This window comes from Hyperolius riggenbachi, chromosome 11, assembly GCF_040937935.1.
Source record: "Hyperolius riggenbachi isolate aHypRig1 chromosome 11, aHypRig1.pri, whole genome shotgun sequence".
Lineage (NCBI taxonomy): Eukaryota > Metazoa > Chordata > Amphibia > Anura > Hyperoliidae > Hyperolius > Hyperolius riggenbachi.
Window position 1 is genome coordinate 99554173 of NC_090656.1, and position 22994 is coordinate 99577166.

General features: G+C 47.6%; 1 protein-coding gene across 1 annotated transcript in view; it reads left to right on the plus strand.

Annotated features, from left to right (window-relative positions):
• Window positions 1-1356: 1356 nt before the first annotated feature.
• Window positions 1357-22994, plus strand: part of CCDC34 (coiled-coil domain containing 34) — a 74179-nt gene continuing 52541 nt past the window's right edge. The window contains exons 1-3 of the mRNA XM_068261654.1: window positions 1357-1477; window positions 5105-5361; window positions 5472-5610. Coding sequence (XP_068117755.1) covers window positions 5123-5361; window positions 5472-5610 — 378 coding nt within the window. The 5' untranslated portion in view covers window positions 1357-1477; window positions 5105-5122. The remainder of the gene's footprint in view (window positions 1478-5104; window positions 5362-5471; window positions 5611-22994) is intronic.

The following is a 22994-nucleotide window of genomic DNA, read 5'->3' on the forward strand; positions in this document are numbered from 1 at the left end:
TTCATAAACTGAGGAGTCGGAGTCGGAAAACTTTTGTACTGACTCCACAGCACTGGATTTTGTTTTTCTTTCCCGGCGCTTGGGTGGGCGATGCATTTTTGTGAAAAGCGCTTTTCTAAGCACTTTTCCCAAGCATTTTTTTTTTATTCACTTCCTGACGCAAGTCAGGAAGTGAACTCTTTGACCCGTAACAGAATAAATACAATGTATTTATTCTTAAAAACGTGAACGCAATCACTGCACAAAAGGATTTTGTGAGTGTTTTGCATTTTTCCTATATCTTCCATTGAGGAGGAATCGCAGCTAAGGCACTATCTGTACGGAGTTTGTATGTTCTGCGCCGGTTTCCTCCCACATCCCAAAAACTACAGATAAGTTTATTGGCAGTGGTGTAGCTATGGGCCCCAGTGCAAGTTTTACATGGGGCACCACAAGCACTCTATACATAACAATTGATATGGAGCACCAAAACCTGCCAAGGATTTCCACAGTGTCAAAGGTGCAAGAAGGGTATGGGGAATAGTTTGTTAATGATTACTACTATTTAAAGCATCTATAGAAGTGGTTATTACCAGCACAGGACCAATATAGAGCTAATATTGTGCTTGAGGGAGGGCTACTTGGTGCCCCGATATGGTAGCTACCTCTGCGCCCCCTATTGCTACGCCACTGTTTATTGGCGTTCACCTAAATTGGCCCTAGACTACGATACATGCACTACACTATACATACTGACCCAGTCCGACCCTGACAGAAACTGTCACTTACATCCCTGATGTTTAACTCTTTCAAGCAGAAAAGGAAAAAAAAAGGAACACAGCCTACTTATTTGTGTGCTTGGCACTGTACATACACATGTCTATTCTCATCATGTCAAGTCAACTCGGTGGTCCTTTAAAAAAAATGCATGTTGTTGTCATAACTGACGGGAATATATTTTCGCGCATCCTTCAAATTGCTCTGATTCTGAAGAAAGTGTGTAGAATAATGCAGATATATGAACATGCACGGGCAGCAAATTCACATGCTGAAACCCAGCACCTTCCAGTGTGCAATGCATTGTGTCAACTCAGCCTACCACTGTAGAAGTAAAGAGCATGCTTTTTGGGGGGAGACAGAAACAAAGCCTGACAGTAGCCTGACTTCTCCGCTGACTCTGGTGTGGCTGACTGTCACCTCCTGGCTTCTGTACATTGACAGAAGCTCTCCATGCAGTACACGCTGCTTCTGCCGCCCACACGTTGCTATGAAGCTAGAGCCGAAGCGTCACGCGTTGCCATGGAGACGTATCAGACCGTTTCCTTTCTCTAGGCGAGGTTAAAACAACGTGAGGGAGCGTGCTCTGTGATTGGTCTGACCGCGCAGTGACTGAAGGGAAAAATATCCAACGGCGCCATTTTGAATACTGGCTATCCGTTTTGAAGAGCAGTTGGGATGTTGCTCCGGTGAAGACGGCTTATTTGCCCGTGAATAGGCGGTAGGTGGAGAGCCGTATGAATCGTTTCCAAATAATGTTACGCTGTGTGTAGCGCGAATATCTGGTCTGCTTGTAGCTTTATTTCCTGCCAGGCCTTGTGAGCGTCTGTAATGAGGAATAAGCTGAAGCCTGTACTTTGTTTACAGCTACAGAATTACGTGTTATTTTTGCTCTGAATAGTGTGGAGAGGTGCTTCAGAATCTTCTGGGTCTTTTGTTGGCACCTGAGTCCCCATAGGGGTTGTTTCCTATCACTTCTGATGGCGTAGTGGTTAGCGCTCTCGCCTTGCAACCCTGGGTCCCTGATTCAAATCCCAGTCAGGTCATCATCTACAAGGAATTTGTATGGTCTCCCTGTGTCTGTGTGGGTTTCCTCCGGGCACTCTGGATTCCTCCCACATCCCAAAAACATACTGATAAGTTATTTGGCTTCCCTCTAAATTGGCCCTAGACTACCATACGTGCACTACATGATACATACATAGACATAAGACTATGGTAGGGATTAGATTGTGAGCCCCTCTGAGGGACAGTTAAATGACAAGACAATATATACTCTGTACAGTGCTGGGTAAGATGTTGGTGTTATATAAATACTAAATAATAATAATAATAATTTCCTGGGCGTCCAAGGATGTATGTATGCCCATAAACTGTCTGACTGATGAATATTGGGAGCTGATATTGCTTCTTATCCTAACCTTCTTTTGCTCCCTTAACTAGCCTAATCCTAACCTCTCCTCCTTCACCTAACCGTGACCTCTCCTTTTTCACTGTGCCCACAGACATTGATATCTCTTCCTTGTCTGTAAAATACCTACTATTACCGTACCAACCTCTCCTTTCCTGTGCCTGCTGACCTGGGCTTCTCCTACTTCCCGTTACTAGCTAACACTAACCTCTTCTCCTTCCCTCTGCCTACTGTCACCTACCACTCTTTCCCTTGCCTACTGCCCCCTACCTCTCCTTCTTCCCTATGCTTGCTGACCTGTGCTTCTCCTACTTCCCATTACTTACTAACACTCACCTCTCCTTCCCTCTGCCTACTGTCACCTACCGCTCCTTCTTCCCTGTCCCTGCTGACCTGGGCTTCTCCTACTTCCCACTGCTTACTAACACTCCCCTCACCTCCTTCCCTCTGCCTACTCTCACCTACCTCTCCTTTTTTCCCTGAGCCTACTCTTGCATACTGCTCCTCCCCTGTGCTTTCTGTCACCTACCTCTCCTTCTTCCCTGTGCCTACTCTTTCCTATTGCTCCTTCTTCCCTGTGCCTACTCTTGCCTATTGCTCCTACTTCCCTGCGCCTACTATTGCCTATTGCCCATTGCCCCTTCTTCTCTGTGCCTATTCTTGCCTATTGCTCCTTCTTCCCTGTGCCTACTCTTGCCTATTGCTCCTTCTTCCCTGTGCCTACTCTTGCCTATTGCTCCTTCTTCCCTGTGCCTACTCTTGCCTATTGCTCCTTCTTCCCTGTGCCTACTCTTGCCTATTGCTCCTTCTTCCCTGCGCCTACTCTTGCCTATTGCACCTTCTTCCCTGCGCCTACTCTTGCCTATTGCACCTTCTGCCCTGCGCCTACTCTTGCCTATTGCACCTTCTGCCCTGCGCCTACTCTTGCCTATTGCACCTTCTGCCCTGCGCCTACTCTTGCCTATTGCACCTTCTGCCCTGCGCCTACTCTTGCCTATTGCACCTTCTGCCCTGCGCCTACTCTTGCCTATTGCACCTTCTGCCCTGCGCCTACTCTTGCCTATTGCACCTTCTGCCCTGCGCCTACTCTTGCCTATTGCACCTTCTGCCCTGCGCCTACTCTTGCCTATTGCACCTTCTGCCCTGCGCCTACTATTGCCTATTGCACCTTCTTCCCTGCGCCTACTATTGCCTATTGCACCTTCTTCCCTGTGCCTACTCTTGCTCCTTCTTCCCTGTGCCTACTCTTGCCTATTGCTCCTTCTTCCCTGTGCCTACTCTTGCCTATTGCTCCTTCTTCCCTGTGCCTACTCTTGCCTATTGCTCCTTCTTCCCTGTGCCTACTCTTGCCTATTGCACCTTCTTCCCTGTGCCTACTCTTGCCTATTGCACCTTCTTCCCTGTGCCTACTCTTGCCTATTGCACCTTCTTCCCTGTGCCTACTCTTGCCTATTGCACCTTCTTCCCTGCGCCTACTCTTGCCTATTGCACCTTCTTCCCTGCGCCTACTCTTGCCTATTGCACCTTCTTCCCTGCGCCTACTCTTGCCTATTGCGCTTACTCTTGCCTATTGCACCTTCTTCCCTGCGCCTACTCTTGCCTATTGCACCTTCTTCCCTGCGCCTACTCTTCCCTATTGCACCTTCTTCCCTGCGCCTACTCTTGCCTATTGCACCTTCTTCCCTGCGCCTACTCTTCCCTATTGCACCTTCTTCCCTGCGCCTACTATTGCCTATTGCACCTTCTTCCCTGCGCCTACTATTGCCTATTGCACCTTCTTCCCTGTGCCTGCTATTGCCTATTGCACCTTCTTCCCTGTGCCTACTCTTGCTCCTTTTCCCTGTGCCTACTCTTGCCTATTGCTCCTTCTTCCCTGTGCCTACTCTTGCTCCTTTTCCCTGTGCCCACTCTTGCCTATTGCTCCTTCTTCCCTGTGCCTACTCTTGCCTATTGCTCCCTCTTCCCTGCGCCTACTCTTGCCTATTGCTCCCTCTTCCCTGCGCCTACTCTTGCCTATTGCTCCCTCTTCCCTGCGCCTACTCTTGCCTATTGCTCCCTCTTCCCTGCGCCTACTCTTGCCTATTGCTCCCTCTTCCCTGCGCCTACTCTTGCCTATTGCTCCCTCTTCCCTGCGCCTACTCTTGCCTATTGCTCCCTCTTCCCTGCGCCTACTCTTGCCTATTGCTCCCTCTTCCCTGCGCCTACTCTTGCCTATTGCTCCCTCTTCCCTGCGCCTACTCTTGCCTATTGCTCCCTCTTCCCTGCGCCTACTCTTGCCTATTGCTCCCTCTTCCCTGCGCCTACTCTTGCCTATTGCTCCCTCTTCCCTGCGCCTACTCTTGCCTATTGCTCCCTCTTCCCTGCGCCTACTCTTGCCTATTGCTCCCTCTTCCCTGCGCCTACTCTTGCCCATTGCTCCCTCTTCCCTGCGCCTACTCTTGCCTGTTTCTCCTTTCCTGTGCCTATTCTCGCCTGTTGCTCCTTCCCTTAGCCTACTGTCACCTTCTCGCCTTCTCCTTGGGCCTACAGTCACCTATCTCTTCTAACCTGTTCCTACTCTTGCCTACTGCTCCTCCCCTGTGCTTACTGGCACCTACCTCTCCTTCCCTGTTCCTACTCCTGGCCACTGCCTCTTCTTCCCTGAGCCTACTGTCACCCTCTTCTCCCCTGAGCCTACTGTCACCTTCCTCTCCTCCTTCCCTGAGCCTACTGTCACATACCTTCCTAATAGGTTTATTTAGCATCTGTACTGTGACCCCCTATCCCCCTCTGTTTGATCTGCCTGGCAGATCGACTTGGCCAAGCAGTGGCTGAGTCCCTCCTGGGCAACATGCCTTGAATATGTGTGTAAGGCTCATTACTTCCCTATACTCTGTATCTCTTGCATTCATGTGTCACCAGTTCTTTCATTAGTCTTTATGTTTTGTTTTCTGTCAGTGAGTTGGAAATTCAGACATGTCTTCCCGTAGCAATGGTATCCGATCTGCCGAAGACTGCCATTCACATTCCACCCCACAAAGACAAACCAAGACTGATTCTGCCATGAGGCCATCAGAGAGTTGTGATGTCACCGGTACAGGAGATTCCACCCATTCCTTATCTCCCATCTACCATGACACCTTCCAAAGTGAGAATGAGGACGACAAGTCCCACTCCAGGATACTGGAGAGTGAATCTGAAGCTAAGGATCTTAGGTAAGGTCTTGCTTTGTAGAGTATATAAGATGTAGAATGTACTGCCCATTTGATGCAATTTATGTCCAGCTCGGTTACTAGACATTAAGATCTGTTGGTCTTTGTTGTAGTAATGAGACTATGGATAAAGGAAGGAGCACTTTAACAATTGAACAGTCTCTGCAAGACATGCACCTTTCTCCTTGGGAGATGTGGCTACTCACCAAAGAAAGACAATTCCGTACTGATCTTGAGAAAAAAATATCTGAGGTGAGTGTGCTTTTATATACGATTTGTCTTTAAGAATAAAGCCCCACTCCAAACACAGAATGCCAAAATGTTCCTCTTTCGTTTTGTGTAAAAGACAACCTGTAGTGATCATAAACTGATGATCTAAACGATTGTGTTTGTAGTCCTAATCTTAAAGGGAACCTGAAGCGAGTAAAATTATTAAAAAAATAAACACATGATGTAGCTACAAATGAATATTAAATACTAACGTCACTGTCAATTCCTCTCAGAAGCTCACCTTTTTCTTCTTACAGTGATCCCTTCCAGTTCTGACAATATTTTGTCAGAACTGAAATATACCAGTTGCTGTCAGTTATATATCAGCAGCTGTCAGTTACAACTAAATGTGCAAGGTAATGTCCATGCTTCCCAATGGCTCAAGAGGGCAATAAGACAGTTAAACAGTGTACTGACCAGGACGCTGTTATGGGGTAATGACCATTTTTAAAATGGAGGACAGAGAATTTCATTAATCGCAGGAGAGGAGAAAGAGATTGAGAAGTAGACTACACAGGAGGTAAGTATGACCTGTGTATGGTTATTTTGAGTTTTTATTTTCAGTTCAGGTTCTCTTTAAATAGGACTTTCTGGAATCCCATAGTCTTATTTGGTATTGAAAGGTTAAATCTGCCATTAAACTTTTGACTGTCTCATGTGAATTGTATTAATGTTTATCAGCTCCCACACATTTTAGAACTCTTGAACTTTTTAATCTGTTCCCTGCACTCAGAAGTGTTTCTTGGCCTGACAGACTTTCATCATCTTGAGTTAAGTTTCCTGTACACACTAGATTATACCCAGCCCAGACAGTCACTAAGGATCGCCTATTCTGGGAATCTAGTGTGTGTACAACCGACCCTCCATGATGGGTTGTTGAGGGATCCGGCCTACCGGATCATCTTGGCCGGTTGCTGCCTGATTCTATTGTGATCTCGCCTTATTCCTCCCACTCCATCCTCCGCTGCTTGTTGTTCCTCAATCCCTCTTCATAGTAACAGAACCCAATGCTACCGGATAGGGTAGCTGCAAGTCTGTACAGCTTTGCATCAAGCTGTCACTGGAGGGATCGATTCCCGATATCTGCCCATTGACAGTAATCGTCCCAAATGAAGGTCTCATCATTCATATATGCAGTAAACAAAGAATCAACCTGGGGGTTAAACAATCCACAACAATTCTTGTGCCTTTTGAATGACCCTCATGACAGATCACTCCGGCAGATAACCATTTATAGTCAGCAGGGTTTACAGTACTATGGACAATTATTGAAGGATACCTTAGCTGTCAAAAGATTTCAAAACGGGGGGAGCGGGCATGTTTAGCAAGCAATCCTGATGCCCACTGCTCCCCCCATTCCTCTCTATCCAGCAAATAAATATGTCTGCCTCCAAATTTCCTTTTGACTTCAAGTGTCCTTTTAATCTTTTCCTGTAATGGTTCTTGGCATTGATATCACTGGAAGAATAAAGAGGAGATCCGGGCACCTTCCGTCCAACTGTTGTTTATTGCAAACCAAAGCAGACATCCATGGGTTACCACAACCATTGGTACCTCGTATTGGTGGTCTATAGGGTGATGTTCGGTGGAGGTGCGGGAGCCAGGGCACTAAGTGGGTCCGGCGACGGCCGTTTCGCGTCTATGCAGACGCTTGGTCACGCTGTGTACCACTGTAAGGGACGTACTGCAGACATCCGGTTTTACCATGGGGGGAAGCCCCACCTCTTCCAGGTGCCGCAGGCGTCCGTGTGATAGGAGAAGGAGAACGTAGGAGGCGGGTGGGCGTGTGTCTCAGGCTAAGACTACAGATCCCATAACGCCGTGCGGATAAACTCCGCCAGCAAGACCGTATATGCAGCCGTCATGCGCACTGGGACAAGAGTCCGCAGCGCCTGCTTTACCAAGAGCGGTGACACGCCTACCGAGTCTGTAAACCCCGTCTCTAGGCGTCTGGTAACCATGGCAACTTGTGTCATGGTAATTTAATCCAAGCTGTATATAGGAGGAATGCAGATTATCATCTCTCCTACCCGTCCAATGGGTCCGTTGTGCACACATTGGGGGGCATCAATCCAGCCCCCGCCAAGTGCAGCCTGTAACTCAGTCCCACCTTTCCCAAACGTTTTCCCTAGTGTTAAAGTGACATGGTGACAATTAAAACTAGCAAGTCTGGGAGAAGATTCTTACAATTCACATGGACATGTATGTTACCACAACTATAAAACCGTCAAGAGAATAGGCAAATATATTAACTTTAGGGGGCAAGACACTTAAAAATCATTAGTAGCCACAGACTCCCCGGACATCCCCACTTAGAATACCGCCATGAAACTTAGACATTACAATAGATCAGGTATTATGCAATCCCCAAAAATACATATATCCATAAACGTTCCAACCAGCAGAAATTAAGGATCCAGCATACAGGCTAATTCAATTTTATCATTTAGGCCTCCTGGGCCCAATGCCCCAGTCCGTAATATAATACGTGTTTCTCTTCTAAGAAGTAATTTGTCCCTATCGCCTCCTCTGGTTGGGACTTCCACCTTTTCTAATACCGCAAAAGTTAAACCTTGACTAGACTTCCCATGTTCATCGCGCATGTGCGTTACTAACCTGGTACAGCTCTTCCCTGCTTTGATAGTGCTAACATGCTCTCCTATCCTGGTCTTAATGGGTCTTGTGGTCTGTCCGATGTAGAATTTCTCACAAGGACAGAATAACACGTAGACAACATACTCCGACTGACATGTGAAAAAACCTCGCATTTTAAACTCCACACCTCCTATTTGAATGCATCTAGAAGTGATCATTTTGGGACAATATTTACAATGGCCACATTTGTAATTCCCTATTGGGACATGTCGATCCAGCCATGTTGTGGTTCTGGGTGTTACAAACTCACTTCTAGTCAGCATATTGGCAAGGGTGGGTGCAGTGGCGTAGGGCCCGAGGTCGCAGCAGTCGCACGTGCGACCGGGCCCGCCTCCTGAAGCCTTGAGGGGGGGCCCGGCCCCCCCACCTGTGTGCGTGTACTGAGTGGGGCGGCACTTTAACATAATACTAAGTAATGCGGCAGCGGCTCCCAGAGACTGTCTCCAGACAGACTCCTCCTCCTTAGTCTCCTTCCTCTCACAGACCGCAGTGGATGCGAGTGACTGTCTGATTACATTTGTGACTATCAGTCACTCAGTCACTCTGGCGCCGCCTCTCCTCCACGGCCACCGGCTGACTTAGTGACTCGCATGAGGTCACTCACTCCTCTCCTTCTGCACCGCCCCCTCCAGACTCCAGTTGGCCCTTCACTGATCTCTGGCTGGCCTGGCTCCTCCCATCTTCCTCGAGTGAGCAGAAACAGCCAGAGTCAGTGTGTGGAAGTCTGTGGTAGACGTGCTTGCTTGCTTGCCGCCCAGACAGTGCCCATAACGTGCCTGCAATTCTTCTGCCAAGACTGCCATAGTACAAGCAGTAGTAAGTACAAGCAGTGCTAGCACTGCCATTTGCTGCCTGGCTGCTAGGTGTATGGATAGGTGTATTGTATTGCATTTCTCCGGCTCGCCTGTCGCCTCCAAATCAGTGTACTTTCTGGTGGACAGTCTGTTTTTCAGGGAGTAGTTGGCTTCTTTCTTTTACCTGCTTCACTGCCATTTGTCTGGCTGCTAGGTGTGTGGTTAGGTGTATTGAATTTCTCTGGCTCGCCCTTCACCTGCTTCACTGGCATTCCCACCAGGCCCGCCATCAGGGGGGTACAAGCGTGACTGCCGTCACGGGCCCGGGGCGGGCCTAGGGCCCGCAGCCTCGGACCCCCCCCCAGGCATTAACCTCCTGAGAGGTCTTTTCCCACCTCCCCTCCCCCAGCGGCTGCCGCTGTTAATACCTTAGCAGCGGCCGCTTTCCCCTCTCCGGCGCGTACTTTCCAGCAGCATCTCCCGGCTGCTCTGTGTGTGAGGCGGCAGGAACATGGCTCGGTTCCCATAGTAACGGCGATACAGATCGCCGTTACAGGAAGCCGCTGCCATGCTTCCTGCCGCCTCACACAGAGCAGCCGGGAGATGCTGCTGGAAAGTACGCGCCGGGGAGAGGGGAAAGCGCCGCTGTTAAGGTAACAACAGCGGCGGGGACGAGCACCACCTACCCATACTGGGGCACTATACTGGCTATACTGGGGCACTGTACTGGCTATACTGGGGCACTGTACTGGCTATACTGGGGCACTATACTGGCTATACTGGGGCACTATACTGGGGTACTGTGCTGGCTATACTGGGCACTGTACTGGCTATACTGGGGCACTATACTAGCTATACTGGGGCACTATACTGGCGCGCTATACTGGCTATACTGGGGCACTGTACTGGTGCGCTATACTGACTATACTGGGGCACTATACTAGCGCGCTATACTGGCTATACTGGGGCACTATACTGGCTATACTGGGGCACTGTACTGGCTATACTGGGGCGCTATACTGGGGCACTACTGGGGCACTATACTGGCTATACTGGGGCACTATACTAGCTATACTGGGGCGCTATACTGGCGCGCTATACTGGGGCAGTATACTGGCTATACTGGGGCACTATACTGGCTACACTGGGGCACTATACTAGCTATACTGGGGCACTATACTGGCGCGCTATACTGGGGCACTATACTGGCTATACTGGGGCACTGTACTGGGCGTGCACAGCAGTCTGTAGGGGGGCCCAGGCTTGATGTTGTGTGAGGGGCCCCAAAATTTCTGATGGCGGCCCTGATTCCCACCACACTGACAATAGCCCCTGCCAACCACACATACACAAAAACAGTCAATAGTGGGGCCCCTGGAGCAGGGCCTGTCCTGAACGTGTGCTGGAGAGATCCGCGTGTGTTCCAGGTGGCTGTGGCGGGTACTTGCATGGATGCAGCAGCGGCATGCCAGAGTCCCCTTGCACCACAGAGACGTGGATGTGGCACAATGGTACTCTGGCATGCTGTGGTGTGAGTACTCACGGCAGTTGCCTGGAACACGTGGGCCCCTCCAGCACACAGACGTGACTGTGGGTCCTATGCCCCTGCTGCAGGGCCCCAGGGAGCAAAACCGCTATTCACTGGTTTTGTGTGTGCGCGTGGTTTGATCTTTTGCCACCCCCACTACTATTAGTTACTCATAATAAAAATTTAAATTAGACAATACGCTCCACTTGCGTTCCATTTACGGGTTGAAGGAGGAAGCATAGGAATGACATGTAACGCGAGTGGGTGCCCATCGGCTAAGGCAGCGACATGGGTAAGTGAACCCCCCCCCCCTTCTGCCACGGGCAGCCAAGTATTGGGGGTTCCAACAGAGATATAGAGCCAGCTAGTGGACTCCCCAGGTTTGTTCCTGACTTCCCCCAGATAGTAGTTTCCCCAGGGACCTGGAGCCGGCTTGTGAATCCCCAAGTCTGACTCCCATTTTCCCAGTGACTAGTGGTCCCCTGGGGCCCCTGCATTGTATTTGCAGTGGAACAAACTTACCTGTCTGGCTGGCACCCTCCTTCATCAGCCTGTGTACTTTCACCTTCATCCTTGTGGGTGCCTCTTCTCTGCTATCCCCACAGCATGTTATGTGTCACAGAGAAGAGGCACCTGCGAGGGTGAAGGCAGAAGCACACAGGCAGATGGAGGCATGCGCAGGCCAGACAGGTAGATTTACTCCAGTATGGATATTCTGCAGGGACAGCAGAGACCACTAGGAAGGAGGTCGTCAGACATGGTATGTCTGCCAGCTGGCTCTGTGTCCCTGGGGGAACACCCGTTATAGTAAACTCAGGTATAGTAAACGTTAGGGTATTGTAAACTATGTGTCTGAGGTCCTCGCCAAGTGCCATAATAAGCATTTATTTTATTTTTATTTAAGTGTTTATATAGCACTGACATATTATGCAGTGCTGTACAGAGTATATTGTCTTGTCACCTAACTGTCCCTCAGAGGGGCTCACAATCTAATCCCTACCATAGTCATATGTCTATGTATGTAACATGCAGTGTATGTATCATAGTCTAGGGCCAATTTTTGGGTGAAGCCAATTAACTTATCTGTAGGTTTTTGGGATGTGGGAGGAAACCGGAGTGCCCGGAGGAAACCCACCCAGACACTGGGAGAACATACAAACTCCTTGCAGATAGTGCCCTGGCTGGGATTCAAACTGGGGACCGAGCGCCGCAAGGCGAGAGCGCTAACCACTGCGCCACCGTGCTGCCCATAAGAATAAGGGACTAATGCCTGGTATAGAAAACGCTGATGTAACAGAACTTCTGTTATCAGGGACGTAGAAATAGGGGGTGCAGAGGTAGTGACCACATCGGGGCCCTTGGGCCAGAGGGGCCCCAAAGGGCCTTCCCTCAACTACAGTATTAGCTCTCTATTGATCCTGTGCTCATTATAATTACTTTTATAGATACTTTGAATAGTGGTAATCATTATCTAGCTGTTCCCCATCCCCTTCTTGCACCTCTGACACTAGTTGCCATTGGCAGGTTTTGGTGCGCCATATCAATTGTTATGTTTAGAGTGCTTGGGGGGCCCCAATGTAAAACTTGCATCGGGGCCCACAGCTCCTTAGCTACGCCACTGGGTGGGTGCTCTCCTAAAAGCCACCCGTGGGGGCCCCCCCACTTTTTGGGACAATTCAGGATCTTGTTGGATTATCTCCCAATGCTTATAAATACATTCCCTAATTTTCATGGCCATGGGGGTATAATCAAAAGTGAATACCATCCTTTCTTTCGCTTTTCTCCTCTTTTCCTCGTTCTTCCTTATCAGGAGTGAGCCCCTCTCTTTTTGTTGGGCTTTACATCTAGCTTTCATTAATAATTGCGTATCATATCCTCTTTTTCTGAACCTATTTGTAAGGTCATTTGCTTGATCATCAAAAGTCTTCTGCGAACAATTATTCCTTCTCAGGCGCAAGTATTGGCCATATGGGATCGCCTCCACCACATGTCTGGGGTGGAAGCTCTTAGCATGGAGGACAGAATTGGTCGCAGTTGGCTTCCGATAACCCTCACTAATTAATCTGTCATTCTCTACTTTGAGTTTAAGATCCAGAAAGACCACCTCCTCACCAACCATTTCCGAAGTAAATTGCATATTAATGGTATTGGTGTTCAGATAGTTTAGAAACTCAATAAATTGGACATCCGAGCCAGACCACACCACCAGGATGTCGTCCACGTACCTGGACCATCGTCTGATGTGCCCCCGGAACGGATTCATGTCCGAGTACACCGCAGACTCCTCCCACGCCCCCAAAAAGAGGTTCGCAAAGGAGCACGCCACTGGGGTCCCCATCGCTGTCCCCGAGACCTGTTGGTACCAACAACCGTCAAACATAAACGCATTATGCTCAAGTATAAATTGAAGGCATTGACAGACATAGTCAATATATTCATCCTCTTTGTTTGTACGTTGTAGGTACCGTCTGACGGCTTGCACCCCCAGGTCCTGGGGAATCCTGCTGTACAGACTGACCACGTCAATGGTGGCCAGTCTATCACCCGGGACCCAAGTGGCGCGCTCCACCATCTGCAACACCTCGAGGGTGTCCCTTAGGTAAGAGGGCACTCCCCTCAAAAGGGGGCGCAGAAGATGGTCCAGGTACCTGGACAGCCTCTCAGTGAGAGACCCACAGCCAAAGACTATGGGACGTCCCGGCGGTGCATCCATAGATTTGTGCAACTTCGGAATATGGTACCAGACCGGTCTCTTGGGAAAGGCCGGGAAGAGGTCCCTAGCCAGTCTATTGGGGAGAAACCCCCCTTCCACCCCCTACGTAGGAGGGTTTGTAACCTCGATTGGTATCGGAGGGTCGGGTCACAAGGAAGCTTGCGGTAGGTTAACTCATCATTCAACTGCCTTTCGGCCTCCGTTTTATATTGGTGACTTGTCATGATCACCAAATTCCCACCTTTGTCTGCACTCCTTATGACCAGCCCCTCCTGCTGTTTTAAGGCCTTTCTTTCCTCATTATTCAAGTTAGGTATGGTCTTTTCATAAATCTGTGCCCTCAAATCTGCCGGCACCCTGTTAAATAAATGATCAATACTGGACCCCGGACTCACAGGGAAGGGCTGTACCGATCTACATGCTCTATAGGAGTGTGTATCTCCCAGGGACAAATAATCTGTTCCCATTAAACTTGGCCAATCCAATTGGCCTCCCCTCCTCCAATTGGCCTCCCTCCTCCCAAAGGTTCTTGGCATTCACATCATCTGTGTCTCGGGGCCCATATGCTATTACTACATACAGTTTGAAATAGTAATATAAGAGCATGAACAATGTCACTATCCACACAATGGTCAAAGGATTATATCAATCTCCTATTCCTATGGGAAGCCATACCTGCTCTCAGTCTAACCAGATAATATGGCTCTGCACAGTGAATAACCTGCATCAAGTAAGAAGTATAAATAAATAATAAAAAAAAAAAAAATCAAGTGTGACCACTCTGCCCCCGCCCACATACCCCACACCCCCCATTCTCCTTCAAGTATTCCACAGCTCCCTGCTTCTCCAGAGGTCTAGACTTGTTGCCCTTGTACGGGCAACGGGGCCAAATTCACACTGGGTTCAGACAAGTGAAAAAGGGGCCTAAGTCTGGCTCTTGCCTATTAATGCCCCTACTATCCTTAATTTTCCTTCATGTTTACTATTGTTAATGGTCATATACTGTATGTTTGCTGCAGTTTATAAGATGTTGACCCGACAGTGCACTTTACTTGGTGAAGAGAATGCCTCTAAGCCTGCTCATGATGATTCAACATGTGCAACAGTGGTCATTCTGGAGGGTTTTCTTTCTCCTAACCAGAAAGGCTCAAGTGTTGGTCACTCCCCTTTTACCCTTTTCCCCATCTGTTATTCTCTTAAGCTTTTACCTCCGGGTCAACACGGAGGCATACGTATGAAATCGCCACCGGGAGACATGGGTGCAGGATACAGCTGGTATAAGGCTTATCCTGCTGCTGCACAAGTTCCTGGCGGCGATAACTACACCCCCCCCCCCCCTACCTTTCCCAAGGTCCAGGTGGATAGTGGGGAATAATGTATTTCGGTTTCCAGCTTTTGCTGGAGACCGAATTATAGTGTTTTAAAAGTAACTTCAGCTCCTATTACGGTCTATGGTGGCGCTGGCTGCGCCCAAATCTCCTGCACTGTAATTACAGCGCTCGAATGCGGAGGACTGGAGTTCAGGTTTGCTGACTGAGCCCTTATATAAAAGGAAGGCACGCTCGCAATATTTTAGGCAGCTTTCGGCACTGGCTTGTCCCACCAGCACCATATCCGTCTCTTTGATCTCTGTACATATATACATATGGTGACTGAATTTTAATCCCTTATCTCTGCCTAGCTTCCAGGAAAGACACCTGTGTGTTATTAAAAAGCCTAGGAATGCAGGAACAATTCTTTCCGAATTAGGTTTGGGAAGATCAGAATTCAGTAATGATATGTAATTGCTTGAAGACTTATTACTGTATTCAGAAGCCTTTTCTAGGCATTAGTGATTATGCCAATTATGAGTTGGCGTGCTTGCTAGAGGCACTCATAGCTGCGGGCTTTTTGTGAGCGGAGTTATAAAGATTAGCATATTTTGCTAAATCATAGTCAATAGATGCAAGTGATGAAAAAACTGTCCTGCGATTAGTTACCAGGAAGATGCAAAGATTTAGGGACTCTAAAATGGCAAATTGTACAAATTTTATTTCATTTTTTTGTTTACTGTACTGAGTTTACTGTAACGAGATTATACTGCATTCTACAATGTTCGATACTAATGGTTTGACTGCAGTCTCTTTCAGTGCATTTAAAGGAGTACTGTAATAAAAAAAAAATACTTTGATTAAACTTACCTGGGCTTCTACCAGCCCCCTACAGACGTCCTGTGCTCAGGCAAAGACAAAACAATACCCTGGTCCCCCGCCGCAGCTTGCTTTTGGTATTTGCGCCTTTAATGTCGCAAGCCAATGCGCCTGCACGTCCCTGGCTTCGTGCGTCCTCACTCCTGCTGACATCACCGGGAGCTTACTGCGCAGGTGCAGTACGCAAACCTGACAGGCTACATTCTCAGCCACGATGGCCATGGCCCTGAATACCGTCTCAGCCGAGTTCTGTCTAATGTGTGTATGTGTACTAGGCTTTAACACAAGGACACGTGAGTTGTGATTCTGCCGTGATCGCAACACATGGATGGGGACATCAGACAGTGCAGTCTATAAGCTTCTAATGCCCCTGCAGATTGCATAGCCATAGAGGCTGAAAATGCGAATGTGAGTAAGAGGCCTAAGACATTTCACATAAATATAGTTCAGTACTTTTGAGCAGCTTTAGTGCAGCTCTATATAAACAATTGTTTTAGTGTAACGATCGGTGTAACACAGAGAGGGTCTGATTACCGGTGAACTGCAGTATCACCGAGAATACAGAATATACCCGATTATCGATGATCTGCAGTATCACCGATAATCAGATATATCTACTAACCTCTGGACACCTGAGATTACAAGTGAGTGTTAAGTGCAACAGCAATACTTTGAGTACTGCACAGAAGTATGTTCCTTCCGTAGGCCTAGACTCTCCCGGGGGAGGAGCTAGACAGAGAGTAGAAAGGACAGAGTGTGAGTGACACCAGTGAGAGGGTGTCACTAACAGGTCTGGGAACTGCCTCTAACAGTACGGTCAGTTCTCGAGGTCGGGTAAGCCAGGTCATTAACACACAGACAGATAAGGTACAGATTCAGGAGACTGATACGGAATCCAATGAACAGGCAGGGTTTGGCAATGGAGTATCAGAATAACAAGGTACAGAATAAGGAGGCAAATACAGATTCCAGGAACGAGCAGAGTTTGGCAACAGGATATCAGAAATAGCAAGGTACAGAATCAGAGTTCAGAGGGATAGTCAGGCAGGCAGAAGGTCTTTAACAAATAATACAGTTCAATATTCCTGACGCTAAGGTGTGAGTTCCTTGATCGTCAACACCTTTGGAAACTATGCTAGAACACAGATACAGACAAGGTCTGAGTGCTACCACGTAGTGATCGCAACGCCAGACACCAGAGAAATGACCAGCACCCAGTATATATACCACAGCGCTCTCCAGTGCCACCCCTAAGTGCTGGACCAATGGAGGATGGTAAAAATGTCAGCTGACCAGCTTGGTTAGCTGACTCTTCTCTGGCTGTCATATAAGCTCTGCCTCTCAGCGCGTGCGTCCTTCTGAACCTGTGTGGACTAGCAGTCCCAGCCACACCAGACATGTTTTGTAAAGTATCAGCTGATTCGGGCGCGGGGGCCGCCGCACCGCTCTCCAAGCAAGCGGCGGACTCCCCGCGTCCAACCACCATGTCAGAGGTATCGCTATGTGTACAAACCGCCGTATCCAACGCGGACTCCACCGCTCTGCCCATGCGGCGGTTTCTTCGCGTTGTGCCTCCATGTTGGACGCGGAAACAGCCGCCTCACCCTGAACACTTGCGGCGGCTTTTCCGCGTTTCTTCACATTTAGTTTCAAAGGTTTTTATTGAGGTTTCAACATAAACATGGGCCCAAGTAGGCAGCAACATAGCCCAAACAGATTTGGCATGATCATGGTACATAAACACAGAGAGCAAAGTTAAAAATATACAGTCAAAGTAGACTGCTGAAATAGATAGACATGTCACAGGAGAACCATTCATTACAGTGATGTGAAAAACTATTTGCCCCTGTGAGAAAACACGGAAGCACCGCCGCATGCACTTCTGGCAAGGCGGCGGTTTCCGCGTCCAGCGTGACTACTGATGTATGTGCTCACTCGTCTTTGTGTCTGCCTGAACGCGGAGGAACCGCCGCATGCGCTGGCGGCATGGCGGCGGATTCCGCGTGCAGCACAACGGGCATTTTTACAGCAGGGTTCTGGTGTGGCTGGGAGCTGTAGTCCACATAGGTTTAGGTGGACGCGCGCGCTGAGAGGAAGAGCTTTATACCAGTCAGTGGGGGATCAGCTGACCAGGCTGGTCAGCTGACGCCAGAAACGGTTTCCATTGGTCCAGCACTTGGGGGAGGCACTGGAGAGCGCTGAACTATATATACACTGGTGGCTGGGCATTTGCTGGTTGTCTGCCGTTGCGATCACTACGTGGTAGCACTCAGACCTTGTCTGTATCTGTGTTATTAGACCAGTTTCCAAAGGTGTTGATGGCCAAGGATCTCACACCTTAGTCTAGGAATTCTGTACCATCTGTATTTATTCATATTATCTAGTCTAGTTCCTGGAGTGTGAGAATCTTGGAGCTCACACTCAAGTCTAGGCATTGTTGATGATCTGTTATGACTTTCTGCATTCCTGACCATTCTCCTGATCTCTGATTTTGTACCTTTTTTGTCTTTCTGATTCTCTGTTGTCAAAACACTGCTAGTCCCTGGATTCTTGATCTGCCTACTGTCTCTGTACTTTATCTGTCCGTGTGTTAACGACCTGGCTTGTCCGACCTCGAGAACTATCTCTCCTGTTAGATAGTTCACAGATCTGTCAGTGACACTTCTCTTGGTGTCACTCACGTTCTGTCCTTCCCACTCGCTGTCTGACTCCTCCCCCGGGAGAGTTCAGTCTACGGAAGGAACCAGTTCAGTCTACGGAAGGAACCAGTTGCCAAGCAGGATTCCTATCTGCTCTTGCACCTGCCTTCAGGGTGTGCTCCTCAAAGTATTACTGTTGCACCAAAACACTCTCTTGTCACTCAGGTGTCCAGAGGTTAGAGATATATCTGATTATCGGTGATACTGCAGATCATCAATAATCTGATATATATCTGCATTCTCGGTGATACTGCAGATCACCGGTAATCAGATCCTCTCTGTGTTACACCGATCGTTACAGCCCCCTTCCTGATTTCTTATTCTTTTGCATGTTTGTCACACTTAAATGTTTCTGCTCATCAAAAACCGTTAACTATTAGTCAAAGATAACATAATTGAACACAAAATGCAGTTTTAAATGATGGTTTTTATTATTTAGTGAGAAAAAAAAACTCCAAACCTACATGGCCCTGTGTGAAAAAGAAATTGCCCCCTGAACCTAATAACTGGTTGGGCCACCCTTAGCAGCAATAACTGCAATCAAGCGTTTTACGATAACTTGCAACGAGTCTCTTACAGCGCTCTGGAGGAATTTTGGCCCACTCATCTTTGCAGAATTGTTGTAATTCAGCTTTATTTGAGGGTTTTCTAGCATGAACCGCCTTTTTAAGGTCATGCCACAACAGCTCAATGGGATTCACGTCAGGACTTTGACTAGGCCACTCCAAAGTCTTCATTTTGTTTTTCTTCAGCCATTCAGAGGTGGATTTGCTGGTGTGTTTTGGGTCATTGTCCTGCTGCAGCACCCAAGATCGCTTCAGCTTGAGTTGACGAACAGATGGCCGGACATTCTCCTTCAGGATTTTTTGGTAGACCGTAGAATTCATGGTTCCATCTATCACAGCAAGCCTTCCAGGTCCTGATGCAGCAAAACAACTCCAGGCCATCACACTACCACCACCACCATATTTTACTGTTGGTATGATGTTCTTTTGCTGAAATGCTGTGCTACGCCAGATGTAACGGGACACGCACCTTCCAAAAAGTTCAACTTTTGTCTCGTCAGTCCACAAGGTATTTTCCCAAAAGTCTTGGCAATCATTGAGATGTTTTTTTAGCAAAATTGAGACGATCCTTAATGTTGTTTTTGCTTAAAAGTGGTTTGCGCCTTAGATATCTGCCATGCAGGCCGTTTTTGCCCAGTCTCTTTCTTATGGTGGAGTCGTGAACACTGACCTTAATTGAGGCAAGTGAGGCCTGCAGTTCTTTAGATGTTGTCCTGGGGTCTTTTGTGGCCTCTCGGATGAGTTTTCTCTGCACTCTTGGGGTAATTTTGGTCGGCCGGCCACTCCTGGGAAGGTTCATCACTGTTCCATGTTTTTGCCATTTGTGGTTCGCTGGAGTCCCAAAGCTTTAGAAATGGCTTTATAACCTTTACCAGACTGATCTCAATTACTTTTGTTCTCATTTGTTCCTGAATTTCTTTGGATCTTGGCATGTCTAGCTTTTGAGGTGCTTTTGGTCTACTTCTGTGTGTCAGATAGCTCCTATTTAAGTGATTTCTTGATTGAAACAGGTGTGGCAGTAATCAGGCCTGGGGGTGACTACAGAAATTGAACTCAGGTGTGATAAACCACAGTTAAGCTATTTTTTAACAAACTAAATGATAAAAACCATCATTTTAAAACTGCATTTTGTGTTCAATTATGTTATCTTTAGTTAACGGTGTTTGATGAGCAGAAACATTTAAGTGTGACAAACATTCAAAAGTATAAGAAATCGGGAAGGGGGCAAATAGTTTTTCACATCACTGTAATGAATGGTTCTCCTGTGACATGTCTATCTATTTCAGCAGTCTACTTTGTATATTTTTAACTTTGCTCTCTGTGTTTATGTACCATGATCATGCCAAATCTGTTTGGGCTATGTTGCTGCCTATTTGGGCCCATGTTTATGTTGAAAACTCAATAAAAACCTTTGAAACTAAAAACAATTGCTTATATGGAGCTGCACTAAAGCTGCTCAAAAGTACTGAACTATATTTATGTGAAATGTCTTAGGCCTCTTACTCACATTCACATTTTCAGCCTCTATGGCTATGCAATCTGCAGGAGCATTAGAAGCGTATAGACTGCACTGTCTGATGTCCCCATCCATGTGTTGCGATCACGGCAGAATCACAACTCACGTGTCCTTGTGTTAAAGCCTAGTACACATACACACATTAGACAGAACTCGGCTGAGACGGTATTCAGGGCCATGGCCATCGTGGCTGAGAATGTAGCCTGTCAGGTTTGCGTACTGCACCTGCGCAGTAAGCTCCCGGTGATGTCAGCAGGAGTGAGGACGCACGAAGCCAGAGACGTGCAGGCGCATTGGCTTGCGACGTTAAAGGCGCAAATACCAAAAGCAAGCTGCGGCGGGGGACCAGGGGATTGTTTTGTCTTTGCCTGAGCACAGGACGTCTGTAGGGGGCTGGTAGAAGCCCAGGTAAGTTTAATCAAAGTATTTTTTTTTATTATTACAGTACTCCTTTAAATGCACTGAAAGAGACTGCAGTCAAACCATTAGTATCGAACATTGTAGAATGCAGTATAATCTCGTTACAGTAAACTCTGCTATAGTAAGCATTCGGGTATAGAAGACGAAATGTTCTGTTCCCAGCCAAGTACCATTATAATTATATGGGAGTAACGCCTGGTATAGTAAACTCTGATATAATAGAACTTCTGTTATTATAAATCTGTTTTTTGGCCTATGCGGTATTCTGTATCCAGCTATAGTGGAAATTGGGCCGCTGCATGCGTAATACGTTCGTCCGAGACCCATGAGCTGTGGTCAGTGGGTGGGCTGGCAGACACTTGTATCCTGCTCGCTTATCTGCACATTATTCCTTGCCTTAGGGCTCATTCACACTATGTGCTGCGCTGTCAGTTTTGACGCAATGCACATAGTGTACGATCCACGTGGCAACATGAAAGTCCATAACTTTCATGTTACCATTCACACTACAGGTGTGCGTTCCCATGCGTTACGATGTAACGCTTCTGGGGACATAAAATCGCATGACGCACACGTTTCTCGACGGGTACGGCTGCCGGCGTCTGCGCTCTAGCGCTCCCCGACGTGCATTCTGTGCGTTGACCGTGCGATGGCAGCGCAAGCACGAAATCGTGTTCGTGCTTGCATTGTGTAGTGTGAATGAGCCCTTAGTCGATTAACTCAAAAGCACCAGCCGGTGAGACCTATGCTTCCTTGCTAATCAGGCAGCCGCTTAATCAGGGAGTTGCCAGTCATCTGTGACTTGCTTGTGCATGGCTGCACTGCCACAGTATCATCCAGGCTGCACAGAAATGTGGACAGAAGAGCACACTATAAATACTGTACTGTAATAACTGGTGAGAGCTTAGTTTCCTGTGTAAGCTGTTGTGTGATTATTGTATGCAAATTGAGCACTGGGTATTTTGATCTAGCTTAATGTAGCCATGCATCAGTAGATTATGGGCAGATTTGACAAAAAGGCAAATTTATCTCTAATCGAATCTGTTTAAAGAGAGATTTGCATCTTTGTCGAAGCTGTCCATATACTGCAGGCTGATTTCCGTCCAGATCATTCCGCCGCTATTGCCCCACCACTGCCCCCTAATGTATAAATGTGCCCTCTTACACATTTATACATTACCTGTCCTGTGTCAGCCTCCGCGTGGTGTCCGCCCATCCTCTGGGTGACTCTTCTATCAGCCGCATACATGCTATGTACTGCTGCCAGTGTGTATGCGACAGAGCCACCCGGAGAATGGATGGACACCACACGGAGGCTGACACAGGACAGGTAAAGTATAGATGCACACAGGGGTGGGGCACATTTATACATTAGGGGGGCAACAGCAGGGGTTTGGTCGCTCGTTCCAAAATCTACCGCCGCTCACCCGATCAACTGCGGCCCGACATCTTGCATCAGGCGCGGTTGAGTAATGCAACCAGTTTTGGTACAAAATTGGTTGCATCGTTGGTCAGACCTGCACTTGGGGGCACCAATTTTAAACCAATTAATTTATAATTTAATTGGTTGGTCAATTGGGCTTCAAAGTCGCCTGATGTATGGGCACCTTTAGATATTGTCTGTGCTCGCTTGCCAATTATTGACTGAATTAAGATGAAGTACTATGTTTTACTTTTTGTGCCCTAGTATGACAATTTCTGATATAGTAAACTTCTAATATAGTAAACCGCATTGCCTGGTCCCTTGCAGCTTACTATAAATGGATTATACTGTATTTGTAGGCAGTTTTGGGCCAAGGATTAAAATGTAATAACGTTCAGGTTGCTGCACTTACAGCCTTTTTTATATCTTCAGTTGTTAAAGCGGACCTGAACTCAGAACTTCCATTCAAATAAATCTAGTGTCCACTTCCTGCTTTCATGGAAGCAGACATAGGGTTAACATCATGTGTATATGTAATAGCTGTGACTGCCAAATTTCTGTGCTGACACAGGTGAGAGATCAAACTACACTTGTGATTACTTGAAGGTGAGGAGGGATTAGACAGGCTCTTTTCTCTAAAAAGACACAGGGTGGATTTCTTTGTTTTCCTTGTGTCCTGTGCAAGCGTTCAGGTCCACTTTAAGAGTGTTTTTTTGCTAAAAGACCACAGTGATTAGCAAGTTGCAGAACTATTTCCCTTCAATAGCAGTTGGGTAATTCTTTATCTACTCGCTTGTAAGGAACACTGGTGATGTCTGTGCCTTCTTATAACCTAGATGAACCATCAAGTGTCTGGCACATGG